We start from the raw sequence: 23,825 nt of genomic DNA, 5'->3' as shown, positions 1-23,825 counted from the left end.
AATCCTTTTTGTTAGCCAATAAAGTTATCACTTATACTATTTGTTTATTATTTGAATTATCTATATGCATGCTAGAAATGTTTAGAATTTATAGAGTTTATTGTCTCTTTATTAAATGAATATGACTAACAATATGGAAACAATCTCTCACTGTAACCGTTTGGCTTACAAGCAGGATGATTCAAAATTATTTGTTGTTTGCTTAGACAAATAAGATTGTACAAATGTTCGTAATATTCCACGTTAAAATAATATTTTCACTTGCAAGGTCAGACAGATTTAATATTTATTTTTTTAAATGTTAACAAAAAGTGTGAAACAATGTTAGCCAATACACTAAGGAATAGAGGTATTAGATCCTGATAGAGAAAAAAGGGTAAAGCAAGTTCCTCTCTAGATGACCAAGTTCCTCCCTAACCTCACCTGTTAGCTACATGGGTAAGTGGCATCTCAGTTCATTGAATATAGGCAGAAGTAGAGAAATACACTGATACCACACCTCTCACATTTGCTGGGTATGAGCAACCTGCGGTAGCAAGAAATCACTGTGAAAGTGCTACAAAGCACCTCCATGGTTATTTTAAAACACTTTTGTTATTTGTGTGCACTGCAATTCAATTTTATCTGCAAAGCAATATTGCATATCATGCATGTTTTCATTAAAACAAATGTAGCGATATGTAATCATTAAGGGCCAGATTACGAGTGGCGCTCAAACGTTTCCGCTCGAGTGATAAGGGGTTTATAGCGGGTGTTTGCACTCACAGGGCTTACCTCTGGTATGAGTTGAAAGTAAATGCAATAGCTTGAGCGCAATCAAGATTTACACTACAATGATTACTGCGTCCTCATGGCTCTGGTTTACTGTTTCGTGAAACAAAGAATTTCCAGAAAATACATCAAAAGTACATTATAAAGTGCACTTACACTCATAATAAAACTATGTAATACAAATTATAAAAATGTATATATATATGTGTACATATGTATTAATGTATTTACAGACAAATATACACATACAAACACATAAGTACATAGGTACACCTATATAGACACATATATGAGTGCATTGGAGCCCTTTGCAGTTAAGTAGTCGAACACATGAAAAAAACATACTTATGCAAAATTAATTTTTAATAAAAGTTTTAACTTTGTATTTACTGAAAACATTTCACATTCCAATGTTCTGCACGTAGCAGAATATGTTCTAAGTATGTCTAACTTGATATTCCTATATATCTGCATATATCTATACCTATATATCATCAGCTATATCTAAAGGTATAAATATATATTGTACCAAAAAAAATCATATATATAGAAATATGTATTTATGAATAAATAGAGCATATGAAGAACTCTGTGAAAAACATTGCAATGTGAAATATTCATATTTTCATGTTGGGTTAGCGCACATGAGAATATGCAATCCGGTTTGTGCAAGAGTAGGGTGTTTTTTTTCCACTTTTTTTTCTTCATTGACTTCTATCGGGGAATATGTGAATGTGCATGCGATATTCTAACTTCGTTTTTTGCGCTCATTGGGTTAGCGTACAAGTGAAAACAGTTTACTTTCAACTCATAAAAACATAATTTATGCTTACCTGATAAATTTATTTCTCTTGTAGTGTATCCAGTCCACGGATCATCCATTACTTATGGGATATTCTCCTTCCCAACAGGAAGTTGCAAGAGGATCACCCACAGCAGAGCTGCTATATAGCTCCTCCCCTCACTGCCATATCCAGTCATTCCACCGAAACAAGCCGAGAAAGGAAAAACCATAGGGTGCAGTGGTGACTGTAGTTTAATTAAAATTTAGACCTGCCTTAAAAGGACAGGGCGCGCCGTGGACTGGATACACTACAAGAGAAATAAATTTATCAGGTAAGCATAAATTATGTTTTCTCTTGTTAAGTGTATCCAGTCCACGGATCATCCATTACTTATGGGATACCAATACCAAAGCTAAAGAACACGGATGATGGGAGGGACAAGGCAGGAACTTAAACGGAAGGAACCACTGCCTGTAGAACCTTTCTCCCAAAAACAGCCTCCGAAGAAGCAAAAGTATCAAATTTGTAAAATTTGGAAAAGGTATGAAGCGAAGACCAAGTAGCAGCCTTGCAAATCTGTTCAACAGAAGCCTCATTTTTAAAGGCCCAGGTGGAAGCCACAGCTCTAGTGGAATGAGCTGTAATCCTTTCAGGGGGCTGCTGTCCAGCAGTCTCATAGGCTAAACGGATTATACTCCGAAGCCAAAAGGAAAGAGAGGTTGCTGAGGCCTTTTGACCTCTCCTCTGTCCAGAGTAAACAACAAACAGGTTAGATGTTTGGCGAAAATCTTTAGTCGCTTGTAAGTAAAACTTCAAGGCACGGACTACGTCTAGATTATGCAAAAGACGTTCCTTCTTTGAAGAAGGATTAGCACATAATGATGGAACAACAATCTCTTGATTGATATTCTTTTTAGAAACCACCTTGGGTAAAAACCCAGGTTTTGAACGCAGAACTACTTTATCTGAATGAAAGATCAGATAAGGAGAATCACAATGTAAGGCAGATAACTCAGAGACTCTTCGAGCCGAGGAAATAGCCATCAGAAAAAGAACTTTCCATGATAGAAGTTTGATATCAATAGAATGAAGGGGTTCAAACGGAACCCCTTGGAGAACTTTAAGAACCAAGTTTAAGCTCCATGGAGGAGCAACAGGTTTAAACACAGGCTTAATTCTAACTAAAGCCTGACAAAATGCCTGAACGTCTGGAACTTCTGCCAGACGCTTGTGTAAAAGAATAGACAGAGCAGAAATCTGTCCCTTTAAAGAACTAGCTGATAATCCTTTGTCCAAACCCTCTTGGAGGAAGGACAATATCCTAGGAATCCTAACCTCCATGAGTAATTCTTGGATTCACACCAATGAAGATATTTACGCCATATCTTGTGATAGATTTTCCTGGTGACAGGCTTTCGTGCCTGTATTAAGGTATCAATGACTGACTCGGAGAAGCCACGCTTTGATAGAATCAAGCGTTCAATCTCCATGCAGTCAGTCTCAGAGAAATTAGATTCGGATGATTGAAAGGACCTTGTATGAGAAGGTCTTGTCTCAGAGGCAGAGTCCATGGTGGAAAGGATGACATGTCCACTAGGTCTGCATACCAGGTCCTGCGTGGCGACGCAGGCTTTATCAGAATCACCGATGCCCTCTCCTGTCTGATTTTGGCAATCAGTCGAGGGAGCAGAGGAAACGGTGGAAACACATAAGCCAGGTTGAAGAATCAAGGAGCTGCTAGAGCATCTATCAGCGTCGCTTCTGGGTCCCTGGACCTGGATCCGTAACAAGGAAGCTTGGCGTTCTGGCGAGACGCCATGAGATCCAGTTCTGGTTTGCCCCAACGATGAACCAATTGAGCAAACAGCTCCGGATGGAGTTCCCACTCCCCCGGATGAAAAGTCTGACGACTTAGAAAATCCGCCTCCCAGTTCTCTACACCTGGGATATGGATTGCTGATAGGTGGAAAGAGTGAGACTCTGCCCAGCGAATTATCTTGGAGACTTCTAACATCGCTAGGGAACGCCTGGTTCCCCCTTGATGGTTGATGTAAGCCACAGTCGTGATGTTGTCCGACTGAAATCTGATGAACCTCAGGGTTGCTAACTGAGGCCAAGCTAGAAGAGCATTGAATATTGCTCTTAACTCCAGAATATTTATTGGGAGGAGTTTCTCCTCCTGAGTCCACAATCCCTGAGCCTTCAGGGAGCTCCAGACTGCACCCCAACCTAGAAGGCTGGCATCTGTTGTTACAATCATCCAATCTGGTCTGCGAAAGGTCATACCCTTGGACAGGTGGACCCGAGATAACCACCAGAGAAGAGAATCTCTGGTTTCTTGATCCAGATTTAGTAGAGGGGACAAATCTGTGTAATCCCCATTCCACTGACTGAGCATGCATAATTGCAGCGGTCTGAGATGCAGGCGCGCAAATGGCACTATGTCCATTGCCGCTACCATTAAGCCAATTACCTTCATGCACTGAGCCACCACAGGGCGCGGAGTGAAGAACACGGCAAGCATTTAGAAGTTTTGATAACCTGGACTCCGTCAGGTAAATTTTCATTTCTACAGAATCTATAAGAGTCCCTAGGAAGGAAACCCTTGTGATAGGAGATAGAGAACTCTTTTCTTCGTTCACTTTCCACCCATGCGACCTCAGAAATGCCAGAACTATCTCTGTATGAGACTTGGCAATTTGAAAGCTTGACGCCTGTATCAGGATGTCGTCAAGATAAGGAGCCACCGCTATGCCTCGCGGTCTTAGAACCGCCAGAAGAGAGCCCAGAACCTTTGTAAAAATTCTTGGGGCTGTAGCCAACCCGAAGGGAAGAGCTACAAATTGGTAATGCCTGTCTAGAAAGGCAAATCTCAGGAACCGATGATGATTCTTGTGAATCGGAATGTGAAGGTAGGCATCCTTTAAGTCCACTGTGGTCATGTACTGACCCTCTTGGATCATGGGTAAGATGGTTCGAATAGTTTCCATCTTGAATGATGGAACTCTGAGGAATTTGTTTAAGATCTTTAGATCCAAAATTGGTCTGAAGGTTCCCTCTTTTTTGGGAACCACAAACAGATTTGAATAAAAACCCTGTCCTAGTTCCGTCCGCGGAACTGGATGGATCACTCCCATTACTAGGAGGTCTTGCACGCAGCGTAGGAATGCCTCTTTCTTTATCTGGTTTGCAGATAATCTTGAAAGGTGAAATCTCCCCTGTGGAGGAGAAGCTTTGAAGTCCAGAAGATATCCCTGAGATATGATCTCCAACGCCCAGGGATCCTTAACATCTCTTGCCCACGCCTGGGCGAAGAGAGAAAGTCTGCCCCCTACTAGATCCGTTGCCGGATAGGGGGCCGTTCCTTCATGCTGTCTTGGAGGCAGCAGCAGGCTTTCTGGCCTGCTTGCCCTTGTTCCAGGACTGGTTAGATTTCCAGGCCTGCTTGGATTGAGCAAAAGTTCCCTCTTGTTTTGAAGCAGAGGAAGTTGATGCTGAACCTGCCTTGAAATTTCGAAAGGCACGAAAATGTTTGGCCCTTGATTTGGCCCTGTCCTGAGGAAGGGTATGACCCTTACCTCCAGTAATGTCAGCAATAATTTCTTTCAAACCAGGCCCGAATAAGCTCTGCCCCTTGAAAGGAATGTTGAGTAATTTAGACTTTGAAGTCACGTCAGCTGACCAGGATTTAAGCCATAGCGCCCTACGCGCCTGGATGGCGAATCTGGAATTCTTAGCGGTTAGTTTAGTCAAATGAACAATGGCATCAGAAACAAATGAGTTAGCTAGCTTAAGTGTTCTAAGCTTGTCAATGATTTCAGTCAATGGAGCTGTATGGATGGCCTCTTCCAGGGCCCCAAACCAGAATGCCGCCGCAGCAGTGACAGGCGCAATGCATGCAAGGGGCTGTAAAATAAAACCTTGTTGAATAAACATTTTCTTAAGGTAACCCTCAAATTTTTTATCCATTGGATCTGAAAAAGCACAACTGTCCTCAACCGGGATAGTGGTACGCTTTGCTAAAGTAGAAACTGCTCCCTCCACCTTAGGGACCGTCTGCCATAAGTCCCGTGTAGAGGCGTCTATGGGAAACATTTTTCTAAATATAGGAGGGGGGGGAAACGGCACACCGGGTCTATCCCACTCCTTACTAATAATTTCTGTAAACCTTTTAGGTATTGGAAAAACATCAGTACACACCGGCACTGCATAGTATTTATCCAGTCTACACAATTTCTCTGGCACTGCAATTGTGTCACAGTCATTCAGAGCAGCTAACACCTCCCCAAGCAATACACGGAGGTTCTCAAGCTTAAATTTAAAATTAGAAATCTCAGAATCAGGTTTCCCCGAGTCAGAGATGTCACCCACAGACTGAAGCTCTCCGTCCTCAGGTTCTGCATATTGTGACGCAGTATCAGACATGGCTCTTACAGCATCTACGCGCTCTGTATCTCGTCTTACCCCAGAGCTATCCCGCTTGCCTCTTAATTCAGGCAATCTGGCTAATACCGCTGACAGGGTATTATCCATGATCGCAGCCATGTCCTGCAAAGTAATCGCTATGGGCGTCCCTGATGTACTTGGCGCCATATTAGCGTGCGTCCCTTGAGCGGGAGGCAAAGGGTCCGACACGTGGGGAGAGTTAGTCGGCATAACTTCCCCCTCGACAGAACCCTCTGGTGACAATTCTGTTATAGATAAAGACTGATCTTTACTGTTTAAGGTGAAATCAATACATTTAGTACACATTCTCCTATGGGGCTCCACCATGGCTTTTAAACATAATGAACAAGTAGTTTCCTCTGTGTCAGACATGTTTGTACAGACTAGCAATGAGACTAGCAAGCTTGGAAAACACTTTAGAACAAGTTAACAGGCAATATAAAAAACGTTACTGTGCCTTTAAGAAAAACAAATTTTGTCAAAATTTGAAATAACAGTGAAAAAAGGCAGTTACACTAACGAAATTTTTACAGTGTATGTAACAAGTTAGCAGAGCATTGCACCCACTTGCAAATGTATGATTAACCCCTTAATACCAAAAATGGAATAATAAATGAAAAAAACGTTTTTAAAACTAGTCACAACAACTGCCACAGGTCTACTGTGGTTGTTACCCTCCTCAAACATGACTTTTGAAGCCTTTTGAGCCCTTCAGAGATGTCCTGTATCATGCAGAGGGAAGCTGAGTGTCTCTGTCTGTAATTTTAGCAGTGCAGAAAAACGCTAAAATAGGCCCCTCCCACTCATATTACAACAGTGGAAAGCCTCAGGAAACTGTTTCTAGGCAAAAATCAAGCCAGCCATGTGGAAAAAAAACTAGGCCCCAATCAGTTTTATCACCAAGCATATATAAAAACGATTAAACATGCCAGCAAAAGTTTTATATTGCACTTTTATAAGAGTATGTATCTCTGGTAATAAGCCTGATACCAGTCGCTATTAAATCACTGTATTTAGGCTTAACTTACATTAATCCGGTATCAGCAGCATTTTTCTAGCAAATTCCATCCCTAGAAATATGTTAACTGCACATACTTTATTGCAGGATAACCTGCACGCCATTCCCCCTCTGAAGTTACCTCACTCCTCAGAATATGTGAGAACGGCAGTGGATCTTAGTTACTTCTGCTAAAATCATAGAAACCACAGGCAGATTCTTCTTCTAATGCTGCCTGAGATAAAATAGTACACTCCGGTACCATTTAAAAATAACAAACTTTTGATTGAAGTTAAAAAACTAACTATAATACACCACTCTCCTCTTACTCCTCTTACTACCTCCAGTTGAGAGTTGCAAGAGAATGACTGGATATGGCAGTGAGGGGAGGAGCTATATAGCAGCTCTGCTGTGGGTGATCCTCTTGTAGCTTCCTGTTGGGAAGGAGAATATCCCATAAGTAATGGATGATCCATGGACTGGATACACTTAACAAGAGAAATGAGCGCAACCCGACGAGCACAAAAAGTTTACTTGCAGAGAAATTAACGCTCGAGCATAAGGATTTAATAGCACTCCACTTGTAATCTGGCCCTAAGTGTTTTAGGCTGACATCTGTATTTTCCTGTTCATTATGATAAATAATGTATAAAATTAATATATTACGTAGATATCTCAAATGATAACATCATAGGCTTAAAATGGGAGAAAAAAAAATTGGTATTTTTTTGTATTGAGGATCAATCACTATTTTCAAGTTCTGATTCCTGTATCTATTAACATTTTATATAAAGCACACACAGCACAGTTCAATGTAAGAGAAAGAAAATAATAGATAAACATTACAGAAATATACAACCACTTCTTGACCATTTCATTTTAAAGGGAACAAGAAAAGTAGACATCATACAAAGAATGTGAAATGCATTTGAGGGCTATTATCTATTTGTCTACTTGATGAACTGTTATGTAGGAACTTCTTCATTGAAGATAGCACTTACAGTGGTTTTGTTGGGGCAACATACCTGCACTTGACTCCATCTCTCATAGTCAAGTGGATCAAACAAGTACTCTGGCTTGACATGAGGCAGATAAGCTCCTTGGTTTCTGTTTAGATAACATATTTTAAAAATGAAAAGTAGGTTTGTTAATTTGGTTGATACATCAAACATGTCAATTTTAGTATTGTGACTCAAAGCCACAGAATTTCATAAAGCATAATAAATGCTAATGCTAAAATGTGAGACAAATAATGGTGTACAGTCACAAAGGTGTGATCTTACAAACAAATAGGTTACAAATATGTATAAAGTTGGTTTAAGACTGATGCTTTGTGTAGCCCAAAATTCACATTATCCACAAACAGCTGGTAATAAATATATATATCTCTGGAATGAAACTGACAAAAATTAAACTGACCTACCTGATGACCTTTGTTAATCTGATCAGACTTTTTTCTCCAAGTTAGCTATTCCAGAAAACGTTAAAGATGCAGTTATTCACTTGGTTCCAAGCAGGACCATTGTGAGCCCCTGAGTCTAAATGTCGGGTGATAATTCCCTTTAATATGCATCAAACATTGTATTTTATTTATTAGGAACATAGACTTTGAAAAAATTATTGATTTGTGAATAAAAATCTATTATAATATTTTTCCTGTAGGAGAAGCAAATCTCTTGCAGTAGGTGAAATTATTTTAGTGAACAAATCTATTTTTTTTTTATATTTTCACATACAAAGTTTGAAAATTCAAGAACAAATGAGGGCCAAACACTTGAATGTATAAGAAAGTATAACTATATAGCAAGTACAAAATCAAAAGTTATTTAAAAACTTCATAATAGCGTCACTGAGTAAAAGAAAATAAGAAATCAGTATATTGAATTCTACTAGTAACGGCTCACTGTAAACCCACTGAAGCTATGCACTTACAGTCGAAAATAAAAAATATAAAAGAAAGATGATGTACAGTAAGCATATACAATTATTTATGTTATCAGACTGCTTCAATGTTAGTGCAATAGGGAGAGAACAGTATGTAAATAATTAGCATCAATAATAGAATATTGGTAAAATGTTTAAAGTATATAAGAAGAATTTTATTGAAATCAGTGGTGCTGAATATATTTATTTTTTCAGAAAAAGGTTTTGCTTATAATGCTATAAATAATAATAATAATAATAATAATAATAATGATAAAAATAATCTTAGATTCAATTGTAATGTAAAGTCTGCTTATATATTTTTTTATGGATAAGGATGACTAAGCAAAATAACTGTTCCTCTATCTAAATCTCTTCTTGATCATTTATAATATGTTTAGGGTTCATCAAATGTTTATTGCCTGTACCTTCTGCTTAATTGATGTCAATTAGCTTTTATAATTGAGCTAGCCAAGATTTTTATTGACTACCAGGCTAACTTGTCCACTTTAATTAATATCAGAAAAGTTTAACGATTGCTGTCAACATAAGCATGTCATCTGTACTTACTCTACACCACAAGGTTGTTGATAAGAATACATTTGCACTTAGAGATCTTGGCAAATTATTACAGTAATGCACATTCAACCATGAATATTTTCAAGAATTTACAAATTAAACAGACACCAAATAAAAATACCATAACAATAGATATATTAATTATATACATCAAGCAGTAAAAAAAACAAGTTTGATAATGACAATTTCCTAAAATGTGTTTCTAAAATGCTCATTGCCAATTACGTGACACATTCTAAATAGTATGCACTGCAATAAATGCTCCAATAAGTGCTTATTATTTAATCACTTTGGGCCAGATTACGAGTGGCACGTTAACAGATATGCGCAAGTGATAAGGGGTATATCACGGCTGTTTGCACACATCGATTTACGCTAGAATGATTACCGTGTCCTCAGAGCTTTAGTTAACTGTTTTGCAAAACAAAAAATTGTCACAAAACACATCAAAAATACATTACAAAGTACACTTACACTCATAATAACACCATCTAATAACGATCACAAAATTTATAAAGTTTCAAATATATGAGGTTTCAGGTATTAGGAAAAAAAAGCAGGCAAATGGCTTTAACATTGTATTTACTGCAAATATTTCACATTCCAATGTTCTGCACATAAGGTATAATGTTCTATGTATTTTCAAATAGATATTCCTATATATTTGTAAATAGAATGAAAGCTTTTATTTCATTCTACTGGCTGATTTGAATTTGAACATGCAAATCAGCCAATAGGAATGCAAGGGTACGCCTATATAAAAGGGGTACCTTGCATTTCAAATTCAGCATGCGGCTGGTGACCGCATGAAGACGACCTCCCGTGTTCAAGCTCCGAAGAAGAAGACCACCACTGCACCTGCCACCACCATTGCCAAGATGAAGATAAGAAGATGCACCATTCCCGGGATTAAGAAGGACCACCGCCAGGATCAAGATGGAGTGCTGCCGCCATCATCATCTCTTATGATTTAGTGTTAGGAATATTTTTTTGTTTGGGATTTTTTTTTTTTTTTTTAAGCTTATTTTTTTTTTTTTTTTTTACCTTAGCAGTAATTGAGCTAAACGTCCAATGCCCAGCTAAATGCCCTTTTCAGGGCACTTTTTAGATATATTTTTTTAAGTGCTATTTGTAGTTTAGTATTAGAATAGTTTTTTTTTTATTATTATTATTTTGGGGTGTTTTTTATTTTATTTTTGGGGTATTAGAATGTGCATAACTTTTTATCTTTGGTCATTTTTTTGTTATTTTTTTGTAATGTTAGCGATAGTGAATTGTTGTAATGTTTTTATTTTAAAAGGTAAGATTGTCTATTTTGGGATAACTTAGGGGGTGTTAGGTTAGGGGGTTTAGATGTTATTGGGTTATCTTGCGTTGGGGGGCTGGCAGTTTAGTTGTTAGTAGTGTAGAGGTTTCGTTTACCATGTGGGGTGTAGCGGTTTAGGGGTTAATAGTGTGCATAGGTAGTTTTCATTGTGGGGTGCTGGGGGGTTAGCGGTTAATAGTGTAGTGGAGACTTTAAGATGTGGGGGGCTGGTGGTTTAGGGGTTAACAGTGTAGAAGCTTACTTTGCAGTGGGGGTGTGGCAGTTTAGGGGTTAACAATGTAAAGAGGTAGTATGCAATGTGGGGGGGGGGGGTTGGCGGTTTAGGGGTTCATAGAGAAATTTAGTGCAACTGCTTTATCCGGTTCCTTTAGGTCAAATAAAAAAGTTTGAGTGGTAAATGTGATTGCATTTAAGTGATCACATTTACTTTTAACTTGTAATACAAGCACATATTACAGTTCTACGCTACCCATAGAATATATGGGGAGTGTAAATTACCACGAGTTTGCGTAAACAAATTTGCGGTAATATTAACAGCACGCCAATTGTAATATGGATTTGAGCGTAAAATTAAAGGGACATTAAACATGAAATAAATGCTAGATAGAATGATGCATTCAAACAAAAGATTAGTGTGAGAATAACATATAGATGGATTTGAGCGTAAAGAACACTCCGATCTCGAATTAGAGTTTACACTTCTACGTACTAATGATAGCGCTCCCCTTGTAATCTGGCCCATTATAAATAAATTACGCATAACACATTATGATATACATTCAGTTTCAATAACTGTTGCAAACACTAAAATAAAAAATGATGATCTTACTTAAGGAAAGTGAGCAGTGTTGCTTGTTGCCAGTGAAGCTGTAGAACTTTGTCTGCTGGATTAGAAGGCAATGATTGGCTGGCAGTTGTAGTTCCAGGAAGCATTTGTCCACTCAGGTAGAAAAGCAAGTCATAAATTGTTTTTGTCTGTTTACTCAAATTCCCTGTTTTCTTTGCATTAACTCCAGAATTTGACAATGGCATTTGACATAAGCCACTAAGAAAAAAATGGAGAAAGTTATAATTTGTTTCTATTTTATAAATATAATTTAATTTTATTTTGACTAATAACATTAACTGTATTTTGCGTTCACATTTTTATGGAATTAAATGATTAAACCATGATTACTGTAGGCTAACTTGGATGCTATGTACAACCTAACATACATACAAATATTACTTAATATAGAATCTCATAATAGAAATGATCAGTCAAATAATTATTTTTAGATGCTGTTTCAATTAATCATAAGCTTCCTATTAGCTTTACTACAGATCATATCCTTATTGTTCCCAGCCTCTACCACCTTGAAGACTTCACTAAAATATATTTGTCCCTAGAGTAATTATGTGGTCTGAAACTTGTTCTGTTATTCTAGACCTGAGATCAATTAATACTCAAATACTCTTAAGGGATTACTGTATAAATATTGTTTGACTTCCCCTTATTATTGTTTGTCAGTTTAAATAGCATTTATGATACCTAAGACTGAAGAAGTTCTTAAATTGACCTTTGTGGAATTATTCAGAAGAAACCACAATACTTAAAAGTTAAAGGGACATTAAACATGAAATAAATGCTAGATAGAATGATGCATTCAAACAAAAGATTAGTCTGAGAAGAACATGTAGATGTATCTTCTAAAGTATCATTAGCAGTTTAAAGGGACATTGTACACTAGATTGTACATTGCATAAATGTTTTCTAGATGATCTATTTATATAGCCCACCTGGGAGTGTTTTTGTAACAATGTATAGTTTTGCATAATTTTTAATAACATTGTGCTGATTTTCAGACTCCTAACCAAGCCCCAAATTATTTTATGTAGACAGATTTACATTCTCGGTTGTGGTTAATTAGGGATAGCTATAAATAGGTCCCTAGACTGTGCAGCCAATGGCTGTGTGGAATATAACAGTGTTCTGCACTTTTATTTCAAGAACTGAAATGCTCACAATTTCAGAATTGAATTGCAGGAAAAGGGGACAAAATAAATAATGAAAGTATATTGCAGAGTTTTTTTTATATATACAATTTATCAGTTTATATAACTATCTCAGTGTGTTTAATGTCCCTTTAAAGGCATATTAAACAATATGAGTTTGTAATATACAATGTTTAATTATATGTAGTTCAACAACTTGCCGGCACATTTTTGTTGAACCTGGGTTGTTCTTGCTGATTGGTGGATAAATTCACCCACCAATAAACAAGTGCTGTCTAGGGTGCTAAAATAAAAATTGGCTGGCTCCTTAGCTTAGATGTCTTCTTTTTCAAATAAAGATAGCAAGAGAACTAAGAAAAAATTAGATGTAAATTAGAAAGTTGCTTAAAATTGCATTCTCTATCTGAATCACGAAAGAAAAAAATTGGGGTCAGTGTCCCTTTAAGAAACCGGACATCTTGCCTGCTTAATCCAAATTACGAATGTCTTTCCAGATTAATTTCTGTGACTAATGCATATAGAAGACCACAAACTGCAAACACATATCTTTCATAAGTATCACAGAAGATTTTTACTATGCACAATTTAGTTTTTTTGCTTATTTGTCTGCTGAACCAGATTATTCCCATAGATATCCCAGTATTTATTCTATATAAACTCTATATTCATATCCCAAAAGCCTATGAGAGGTCTTCAGCAGTCTATCTGGCACATGTTGCCACATCCTGGCAGCAGCCTCTAGAGTATACAAATACAGTATATAAAATTGTATCTTTTTTATCTTACAGCTGATGTAATCACTTATAACTCTTGTGGGGTTGATTGGTCAGAAAATAAACTACTGGACTAATACAGAGCCCTTTATTTCATTCACATATTTTTGTTCATTACTTTTTTATAAATCTTTAGAAAAAATTTAATTGACTCAAAATATATGTTAATCCTATTTCCCATTTTACTGTATGTTAAGTTGCCAACCTCTCTGGTATTTTTGTATAGTTTTTGTATGCTCACATCTAAAATTTGAATGTTTTATATATTTTGGATCACTATAAAACAGTTTACCCATGACGGTTTAATGTCCTCACTGTTTCAGATGATTGTGTGCACTTACTTAGAATAAAAAGAATGTGGAATTGAGATAGGATTGACTCCATCAGGCCATCCAAAGAAGCTGAACCAAGTCTGAACTGCAGCTGAAGCTTTCTGAAAGAATACCCATTCATTTGTGTTATCTTCAGGATAAAATGATAATTCAAACTTATCCTTTTTCCTTTTGTAAAGAACTTCATCACTAACATGTATCCTTTCTTTGTCCTCACCTGAAAGAAATGTATATGAAACATCAATTATTTCAGTATAACAGAAGCATGCACTGCCAAAAATGTATATATATATATATATATATATATATATATATATATATATATATATATATATATATATATATATATATATATATATATATATATGTGTGTGTGTGTATTTATGTGTGTGTGTGTGTGTAATGTGTGGCGGGTATATGTGAGTAGTGTGTGTGGTGTGTGGTGTATGTGTGTGTGTGTTTTGTGTGTGGCGTATATGTGTGTGTGTTTTGTGTGTGTGGCGTTTATGTGTGTGTTTGGTTTTTGTGGCGTGTATGTGTGTGTGTGGCGTGTGTGGCATGTATATATGTGTGTGTTGTGTATGTATGTGTGGTGTGTGTGGTGTGTATGTGTATTGTGTGTGTGGTGTGGTGTGTATATATGTGTGTGTGTATGTGTTTTGTGTGTGTGATGTGTGTGGCGTGTATGTGTGTTGTTTGTGTGTGTGGTGTGTATGTGTGGCATTTATGTGTGTGGCGTGTATGTGTGTGTGTTTTGTGTGTGTGGCATGTATGCAGGGCTGGAACTACAGGGGGTGCAGAGGTCGCAACTGTGACTGGGCCCCTGAGGGTGGGGGCCCAGGTTATTTTTTTTTTTTTTTTAAATAAAAAAGGTTGACCTGCCACTGCCTGCACTGATATCATGTGAGTGTAACATGATGCTTCACTAGTGTCTCTGACTACAGGGGTTAGTCTTTATGTTTTACCTATTGGTGTTTATGTGCGTGTATGTGTGTATGTATGTATGTATGTGACTGTGTGTGTATTTATGCATGTGTGTGTGTGTGTGTGTATGTTTGTGGAACCAGCAAATTGCAGACCTTGTTACTACAGCATGGGGGTGCGGGGGGTAAACAGTGTCACTATAGAGTACCAGTATATACAGTATGGGGGGGCTGGACCATGTCACTGACTACTGTGGTCACTTTATAAAGTACTGGGGTGGGTAGGGTCAGGGCAGCCATCTCACCGGCAGATTACAGACTATGTCACTAACTCACTATAAACAATACTGGTGGGTTAAATAATGTCACTATATACAGTAATAGGGGGTCAGACCATCTCACAGACTGTAGGCACAAAAGATATGTATCAAATTCACCTTTTTTTGGGGGGGGGGGTGGGTAGGAGGGGTGGAAGGGTCCTTCTTAGATTCTTGCACCTGGGCCCTGTGGTTTCTAGTTACGCCTCTGCGTGTATGTGTGCTTGTTTTGTGTGTGTGGCTTGTATGTGTGTGTTTGGTGTGTTTGGTGTGTGGCGTGTATGTGTGTGTGGTGTGTGTGGCCTGTATGTGTGTGTGGCGTGTATGTATGTGTGGTGTGTGTGGCGTGTATGTGTGTTGTTTGTGTGTGTTGTGTGTATGTGTGTGTGTTTTGTGTGTGTGGTGTGTATGCCGTGTATGTGTGTTGTTTGTGTGTGTGGTGTGTATGTGTTTTGCGTGTGTGGTGTGTGTGTTTTGTGTGTTTCGTGTGTGTGGCGTGTATGTGTGTGTGTTTTTTGTATGTGGCATGTATGTAAGTGTTTTGTGTGTCTGGTGTGTGTTGTGTGGTGTGTGGCATGTATGTGTGTTTGTTTTGTGTGTGTGGGGTGTGTGGCCTGTATGTGTGTGTGTGTGGCATGTATGCATTTGTATGTGTGTGTGTGTGCTTTATGTGTGTGGCATGTATGTATGTGTGGTGTGTGTGGCGTGTATGTGTGTGTGTTTTGTGTGTGTGGCCTGTATGTGTGTGTGGTGTGTGAGTGTTTAAGATTCTAAAAAATTAACACACAACAGTTATTTTGTCAATACCTGAATAATATCATATAACAATTCCTCTATTTTTCTTAAGTTTGGCATAATATTCTATTTTTAAGGGTGAACATGGTTTGTATTTAATATTTTTTTTAAGAAAAAGGCATTATAAGAAGTAACCTAGAAGAAATAAACTGTTTGCTTTCCTATTATCAACAAAATTTTGCATATGACTTAAAGGGACACTGAACCGAATCAGATAGAGGATGCAATTTTAAGCAACTTTCTAATTTACTCCTATTATCAAATTTTCTTCATTCTCTTGGTATCTTTATTTGAAATGCAACAATGTAAGTTTAGATGCCGGCCCATTTTTGGTGAACAACCGACCAATAAACAAGTGCTATCCAGGGTACTGAACTAAAAAATAGCTTAGATGCCTTCTTTTTCAAATAAAGATAGCAAGAGTACAAAGAAAATTTGATAATAGAAGTAAATTATAAAGATGCTTAAAATTGCATGCTCTATCTGAATCACAAAAGAAAGAAAATTGGGTTCAGTGTCCCTTTAAGCAACAGAAAAGTAAATGAAAACTTAAAAAAGCTTTATATTTTTTATTTATTTCCACCACATATCAGACATAATTGGACTCATTACAATACAGAATGATTATCAGATCTGTACCAGAAAATGTTATAGCAGCTTGGGTAAATTGTGGCTTACTTGCCCTGATTATTTAGAAGCTTTGGTTTCAATGTGTAAAACATTCTAAATTAACTGTTTGATATAACAGAAAAAGTTGAGTAAACACCAAAAACCTATTGATAACCAGTTTTATTGCAGACTTTTCGAGGGGGTGCGGTTGCAGTAATTTTTAAAAGGCTTTAGATGAAGTATAATATAACTTGCATGCAAAAAGCCAAGCAAGACACTATGCACAGGAATTCTAATGGATTGGAACTGATGCCTGTGTGTGATCAAGCAATCTCTGCAGGAATTTGTCTACAAAACATGCAAGGGACAAACCTTCACAGTCCTAGTAACGAGACATAAGACACTTCTCACTCATCCAATGCCTGAGAAACCTACATTTAAACCTACATATGAAGGGAGGGATAAAGTCCACAAATAAAAAATGAGGTTCTAACGGTTTTGTAAGATGTGATCACAGCTATACCTCATGCTCATCTACAAAAGTGGAGTAATGCAGTAATCAATAGCAATTATATATATATGCTTTGATTTTTGATTTACATAATCTTCTATTGAGGTTTTGCAGAAAAGAAGACATACTATAAATGGTGCATATCATAAATGACAGCAGTTCTTCATAGGACACAATACAATGAAATAGGTAAAATAAAAATAAAAAAATAAAAAATATTAACTGAAACCTCCATTTTATATATGTAATAGTTTTCCTAAATGGCTAGTAGCTGGTCACTCATTGACCTTTTAATATAGGAGAAAAAAACTTCTAGGACATGGTAGTCATGTCAGAGACCCTATTGGGCCCGATAACACGTTCAAGATAGTTTTACAGCGGGTAAGCACCGATTGAGATGAATTTGTCACGTATGGACCGTAGTGCTATTAGGTGGATATTATCAAATATATGATGATATAAAATGACATGAAATTATATAGGATGTGGGGGAGTAAGATTATTATCTGAGGAAGGAAAGTTTACCAGATATGGGAAGAGCAACTGTAGTGTGACTGGTTAGTGATAGGGCCAGAAATAGGCTAATCATAGAGGAGCCTACCAATCGTAGAGAGCTTTTCCATAGGACATAATAGCTACACATGATGTCGTAAAATATATATTGGGGTATCTACCCACTTGTTCCTGCATGACCACCGCAACATCAAGCTCGTAGGTCATGGATGAATTAAGGGTTCATCTGTGTGGTAGATTAAGCTTGTGGGGTAATTAAGTTGATAAGTCTTGCTGTAGGGGTAGCATATTAACAGGTTTAGGTAAGGTAAAATATTAAAACGAACACTTTATCTTTAAGGTGGAACCCATCCATTAATCTCAGGTGAACTTTGAGTGAAGTATTACAGCTCTAAAATATGAGGCATATTACATAATACAGGATAGAGGTGAAAAGCATATCATCATTCAAAGCGTACATCCCATCTGGAGAGTCCTAACTATAAAACACAAATGCTAACAATCTTTAGTTACAGACATACGAGGTGAACTTATAAAAACAAGTCTGCAGGCATCTAAAATAATAACATAAACCATTAAGAGAACACAAGTATCCAATGCCCCCCCCCCCCCGTATTTAGGCATCAGGTCGTACATTAATGTCATCATGTACCAATTTGAGGCTTGCTTATAGCAAAATGAACAATAGAGAACTAGACCTCTTCTGGTATTATTCCAGAAGAACTGTGATTGCTCTGTGACTTCAGTTAAAAAAACCTGATTAGTACCATGGGCAAAACAAGCCAAGTGGATAGCATATGTTACTGTGTTGTGCACATGAACACCTGGCTGTCTACAACAGTAAATTAGGGGGCGGGAGGATTAACCTATTAGCTTTTGTATTTTGCTGTGGGGTATCACTGAGCCCTGCATTCTGATAGTCACTATGACGTTAATATATTAGTATGGCATAAATATAACAATTGCGTCTATATTGGCAAAGGTAAGATGCTGATGTAGCTGACAGTAACTCTCTATCGAGGTCTACATGTCATCATGAGATGAATGAGTTGGTTAAATCTTATTTTCACTGCTACAGACTATTATCCAGACTTCCCTCCCACCCATGCCAACTGAGGAAAGGGAAGGGAACAAGGACCGCCCACAAGCTATTGAGACATATAAAATATTAGTACATATATTAAGAAAATCCCCCTCAGCCATTGTAATAGTAGTAAGTAGTGGGTCACATGATATTAACATATAGCTAGTGTATGGCGCCCACACGCATAATATTAATAGTGTAATCTAGATAACTAACAGGGAACATTCTCATGGCTCATAAAATGTAGGCTACTAATACTAAAACTTTGTATAAAGTATAACTAATTCCTAAACTACCTCCAGATAGCAAGATATATAGGCAGACATATTAAATGGACAGCAATATGAAACGAAGAAAGAGTACTCCTTGTGTGATCCAATTGAGTTCTACTTGTGCACAGTTTAGTCTGACCATGAAAACTTAACATGTTGCCTTAGTAAGGTTTAACAGCACAAAAAGCTTCCTGAAGTTGTATAAATTTAGGTCCCCTCCCGACCAGTAAAACAGACTAAAAGTAATACTGGAACATATCTAGTACTTTGGAGGAAATGTGACACTTGTGCATTGCTGAGTTATGAAAACCTTAAAGTTCAAAAAAGGAGATGGAAAGGCTAGGTATCATGTTAGCTCAATCCTACCAATTATATACACATGGAAAACTCTGAGATACATACACTGTGTGCATAATTATTAGGCAAATGAGTATTTTGACCACATCATCCTCTTTATGCATGTTGTCTTACTCCAAGCTGTATAGGCTCGAAAGCCTACTACCAATTAAGCATATTAGGTGATGTGCATCTCTGTAATGAGAAGGGGTGTGGTCTAATGACATCAACACCCTATATCAGGTCTGCATAATTATTAGGCAACTTCCTTTCCTTTGGCAAAAAGTCAAAAATAGTGAGATATCTTGCAGAGGGATGCAGCACTCTTAAAATTGCAAAGCTTCTGAAGCGTGATCATCGAACAATCAAGCGTTTCATTCAAAATAGTCAACAGGGTCGCAAGAAGCGTGTGGAAAAACCAAGGCGCAAAATAACTGCCCATGAACTGAGAAAAGTCAAGCGTGCAGCTGCCAAGATGCCACTTGCCACCAGTTTGGCCATATTTCAGAGCTGCAACATCACTGGAGTGCCCAAAAGCACAAGGTGTGCAATACTCAGAGACATGGCCAAGGTAAGAAAGGCTGAAAGACGACCACCACTGAACAAGACACACAAGCTGAAACGTCAAGACTGGGCCAAGAAATATCTCAAGACTGATTTTTCTAAGGTTTTATGGACTGATGAAATGAGAGTGAGTCTTGATGGGCCAGATGGATGGGCCCGTGGCTGGATTGGTAAAGGGCAGAGAGCTCCAGTCCGACTCAGACGCCAGCAAGGTGGAGGTGGAGTACTGGTTTGGGCTGGTATCATCAAAGATGAGCTTGTGGGGCCTTTTCGGGTTGAGGATGGAGTCAAGCTCAACTCCCAGTCCTACTGCCAGTTTCTGGAAGACACCTTCTTCAAGCAGTGGTACAGGAAGAAGTCTGCATCCTTCAAGAAAAACATTATTTTCATGCAGGACAATGCTCCATCACACGCGTCCAAGTACTCCACAGCGTGGCTGGCAAGAAAGGGTATAAAAGAAGAAAATCTAATGACATGGCCTCCTTGTTCACCTGATCTGAACCCCATTGAGAACCTGTGGTCCATCATCAAATGTGAGATTTACAAGGACGGAAAACAGTACACCTCTCTGAACAGTGTCTGGGAGGCTGTGGTTGCTGCTGCACGCAATGTTGATGGTGAACAGATCAAAACACTGACAGAATCCATGGATGGCAGGCTTTTGAGTGTCCTTGCAAAGAAAGGTGGCTATATTGGTCACTGATTTGTTTTTGTTTTGTTTTTGAATGTCAGAAATGTATATTTGTGAATGTTGAGATGTTATATTGGTTTCACTGGTAAAAATAAATAATTGAAATGGGTATATATTTGTTTTTTGTTAAGTTGCCTAATAATTATGCACAGTAATAGTCACCTGCACACACAGATATCCCCCTAAAATAGCTATAACTAAAAACAAACTAAAAACTACTTCCAAAACTATTCAGCTTTGATATTAATGAGTTTTTTGGGTTCATTGAGAACATGGTTGTTGTTCAATAATAAAATTAATCCTCAAAAATACAACTTGCCTAATAATTCTGCACTCCCTGTATAGTAAGATTGTTCTCTGGGGTAGCTTATATAATTGTGCTAAATATTAAAGTAGGCTATAAATGTGATTTCAGCCTTTGTATTGGATCCCAAAAGGCACTGTTAATAATGGTTTCTTTATCGTTGTAGTTGGGGGATAACACGGAAAAAGAAATAGAGTGAGTCCCAATTGTTATGGTGCACATCCAGACCCATTTAAAGATTATACATAGGCTTCATAGATCCCAGTCGCAGTTAATGTTATGTCTGGTACCCGGGGCAATCTCCTTTGTTGACCCTGCAATGTGGTAGCTTGCTGGTTCGAAGTGTAAAATTAAGGTTGGCTCCGTCAGTAGACATCTCCTTGGTGGGAGTGTGAGGCAGATGATGTCTGAGTCTCGACTATGGGAGTCAGCCATACCTTCCAAGCGAGATGTCAGAGATGAGACGTCAGCTCTTAGTTCCTCCACTGGCAGAGGAACTGAAGTTAGCGACCGCTGATGCGGCAGATGCTCTGTGGCTGGGGATTGCTCTCCTTTACATACTGGGACAATATTCACCCTCTCGGGGTCTACAGTTGCCTGGTCCAAAGGAAGTAGGTCAATAGGGTTATATATCTCAGGGTCAGTAGCTTTTCACTCAATGTAGTCTAGGGTACTTGTAGACTCCTCTATTGGAGGTACTGAGGTCTGCGTGATATCATATAGGATCTCCGTTACCTTAGGAGCATCTTTCACATCTAAAGGTTGTCTGTTGCCATCTTTCTTAAGAATGCCCCTGATAGTACATAAAAGATTTTTAAACCCATCAACCATCTTCCGATCAAATTCTGCTTCATCCTGCGAACTAGGGGGGGTTGGGATAGATGTTGTAAGGCCGCGGCTTCATCTGACCAACTGTCCAGAATAGGGCTCTAAGTGATGCGATCGTCTCAGATCTGGTATCAATTTGTACAGTAGAGTTTCATAAAGTAGTACGTGTATAGTATATTCCTGGATTTATAGCAATGACATGGATAATCAGAGGATTAGCTGTAGTACATTAGGAGCCTCCATTTTCATGGCTATACATGGCCGCCGCCCGGACAAACCCATATGCTTTGATTTTTATACACACACACATATGTAGACACAAACACAGATATGCACACACGCACATAAACACATACACAATCCATACACACACATGCACACACGCACATTAACACATACACAATCCATACAAATGCACATGAACACATACACAATCCATACACACACACACACACACGCATGCACACACACATACATGCACACATACACAACACATACACACACACATATACAGATAAACACACTCATCCACATGCACACATGCATCCATACATACACATACACAAACCAATGCACACACACACATGCTCAAACACATTGTTATACTGGGGCAATAAACTCTCAGAATAAATAAATTGTATATTTATTTTTGTAAATCTGTAGATAGGCAAGCAATGACAAAAATCTTATTATATTTACATTTAGTATTCTAATATGTCATCCCAATAAGATAATAAAGAAAATGCTCATTCATATTTGTGCTCCTCTTATCTTTACAGTAATGTATTACCTGACTTTAACAAGGAACTTGTGTTCATTCTTAGACGCAATTTTATTTTAGAACAATCATAACTTTTATACACTTTTTATATTGCCCAAGTTTGCAATGATTTAAACAGAAATAAATTAAACCTTCACTGGCCATTCATCATCTTTAATATTAAACATATCCCTAAATGTGCTCACTATGCTAATAAAGGTTACACTTTGTTTTAATAATACTAATTACCAGCTCATTATTGGTCTGCTGGAGATTCTTTATATTGACATATTTTCTCTTGGTTGACTGTAATGCGGTATAAAACTTAACGACAGCTATATTTTATTACTGAGATCGTTCACTGCAGTAATTTTGGAGATTTTAAGAACAATGTAAAAGAAACTGGCAAAATACTATACACGTTATAAATTAGAGGTTGAAAAGCTAATAAATAATGCATATCTCAATGTTGAAACATAAACAAAGAAACATTTACAGCATGAAGAGCTTACTGTCATTTGTTACAAAACAAATATCTCTATTTTGGATATCTAGCTCTCTCTGGGGTCTATCCTGATCCATTATAGAAGCAGTACAGAATTGTTTGCATGGGATTTCATGTATATTCCAATACAAGGCTATGCCATAATATTAAAATATATATTTTCCATATGGTGAGAATGCATAAATCCACTAATACTCTGCACTTAGAGGTTCTGGCAGAAATAAATACCCAAATATATAAATATATAATATAATATATAAATGCTAGCGGTGGACACATGCATAGACAATGTGTCCACCTCTATAAGGGAATATAAGGGCATTATCTGCCTTTAAAGAGACAGTCAAGTCCAAAAAAAACTTTCATGATTCAAATAGGGCATGCGATTTTGAACAACTTTCCAATTTACTTTTATCACCAAAAAAGACATAAAAACAATAAACAGGGCGCAACCTGCAGTATATAAAAATAAACAATATATTTATTGACAGTCACAATTTAAAATTCACAAAATATGACCTCAAACAAAATGATGTATGATAAAGGCACCTGGGAACCATATAGGTCTCTCAAAAGATCTCCATCAGAGTTCCATAATGGCAAAGGCTCTCAGAAGTCGGGTGTAAAACGAACAAGTACACTCAGGGTTCCATAACGCTACTTCCGATATCAAGCCAGAGTCAGATCCTTCAAAGTATCAGCAAGTTGAAGAGTCCAATTAAAACGAGTACAATTACTTTGTTAAAAAGTGCCACACAGCACTAACAAGTCAGCTGTTTGCAAGCATGAAGTGCCGGCAACTTGCAACTGCTGTACGTAGTAGTGTGATAGCGTAAAGATGGTGGGCATGGCCTTACGCGTTTCATAGGGATTCCCCCTACTTCG

General features: G+C 37.7%; 1 protein-coding gene across 1 annotated transcript in view; it reads right to left on the bottom strand.

The window, feature by feature from the left end:
- The window catches only part of CFAP47 (cilia and flagella associated protein 47), an 801,982-nt gene that overhangs the window by 521,997 nt on the left and 256,160 nt on the right, over positions 1-23,825 (bottom strand). The window contains 3 exon segments of the mRNA XM_053705439.1: positions 8,025-8,106; positions 11,658-11,873; positions 13,938-14,145. Of these exon segments, the coding sequence (XP_053561414.1) occupies positions 8,025-8,106; positions 11,658-11,873; positions 13,938-14,145 (506 nt within the window).

Source organism: Bombina bombina, chromosome 3 (assembly GCF_027579735.1).
Source record: "Bombina bombina isolate aBomBom1 chromosome 3, aBomBom1.pri, whole genome shotgun sequence".
Taxonomy (NCBI): Eukaryota; Metazoa; Chordata; class Amphibia; order Anura; family Bombinatoridae; genus Bombina; species Bombina bombina.
The sequence above is the reverse complement of the archived record's forward strand: the minus strand, read 5'-3'. Positions and strand labels throughout refer to the sequence as shown.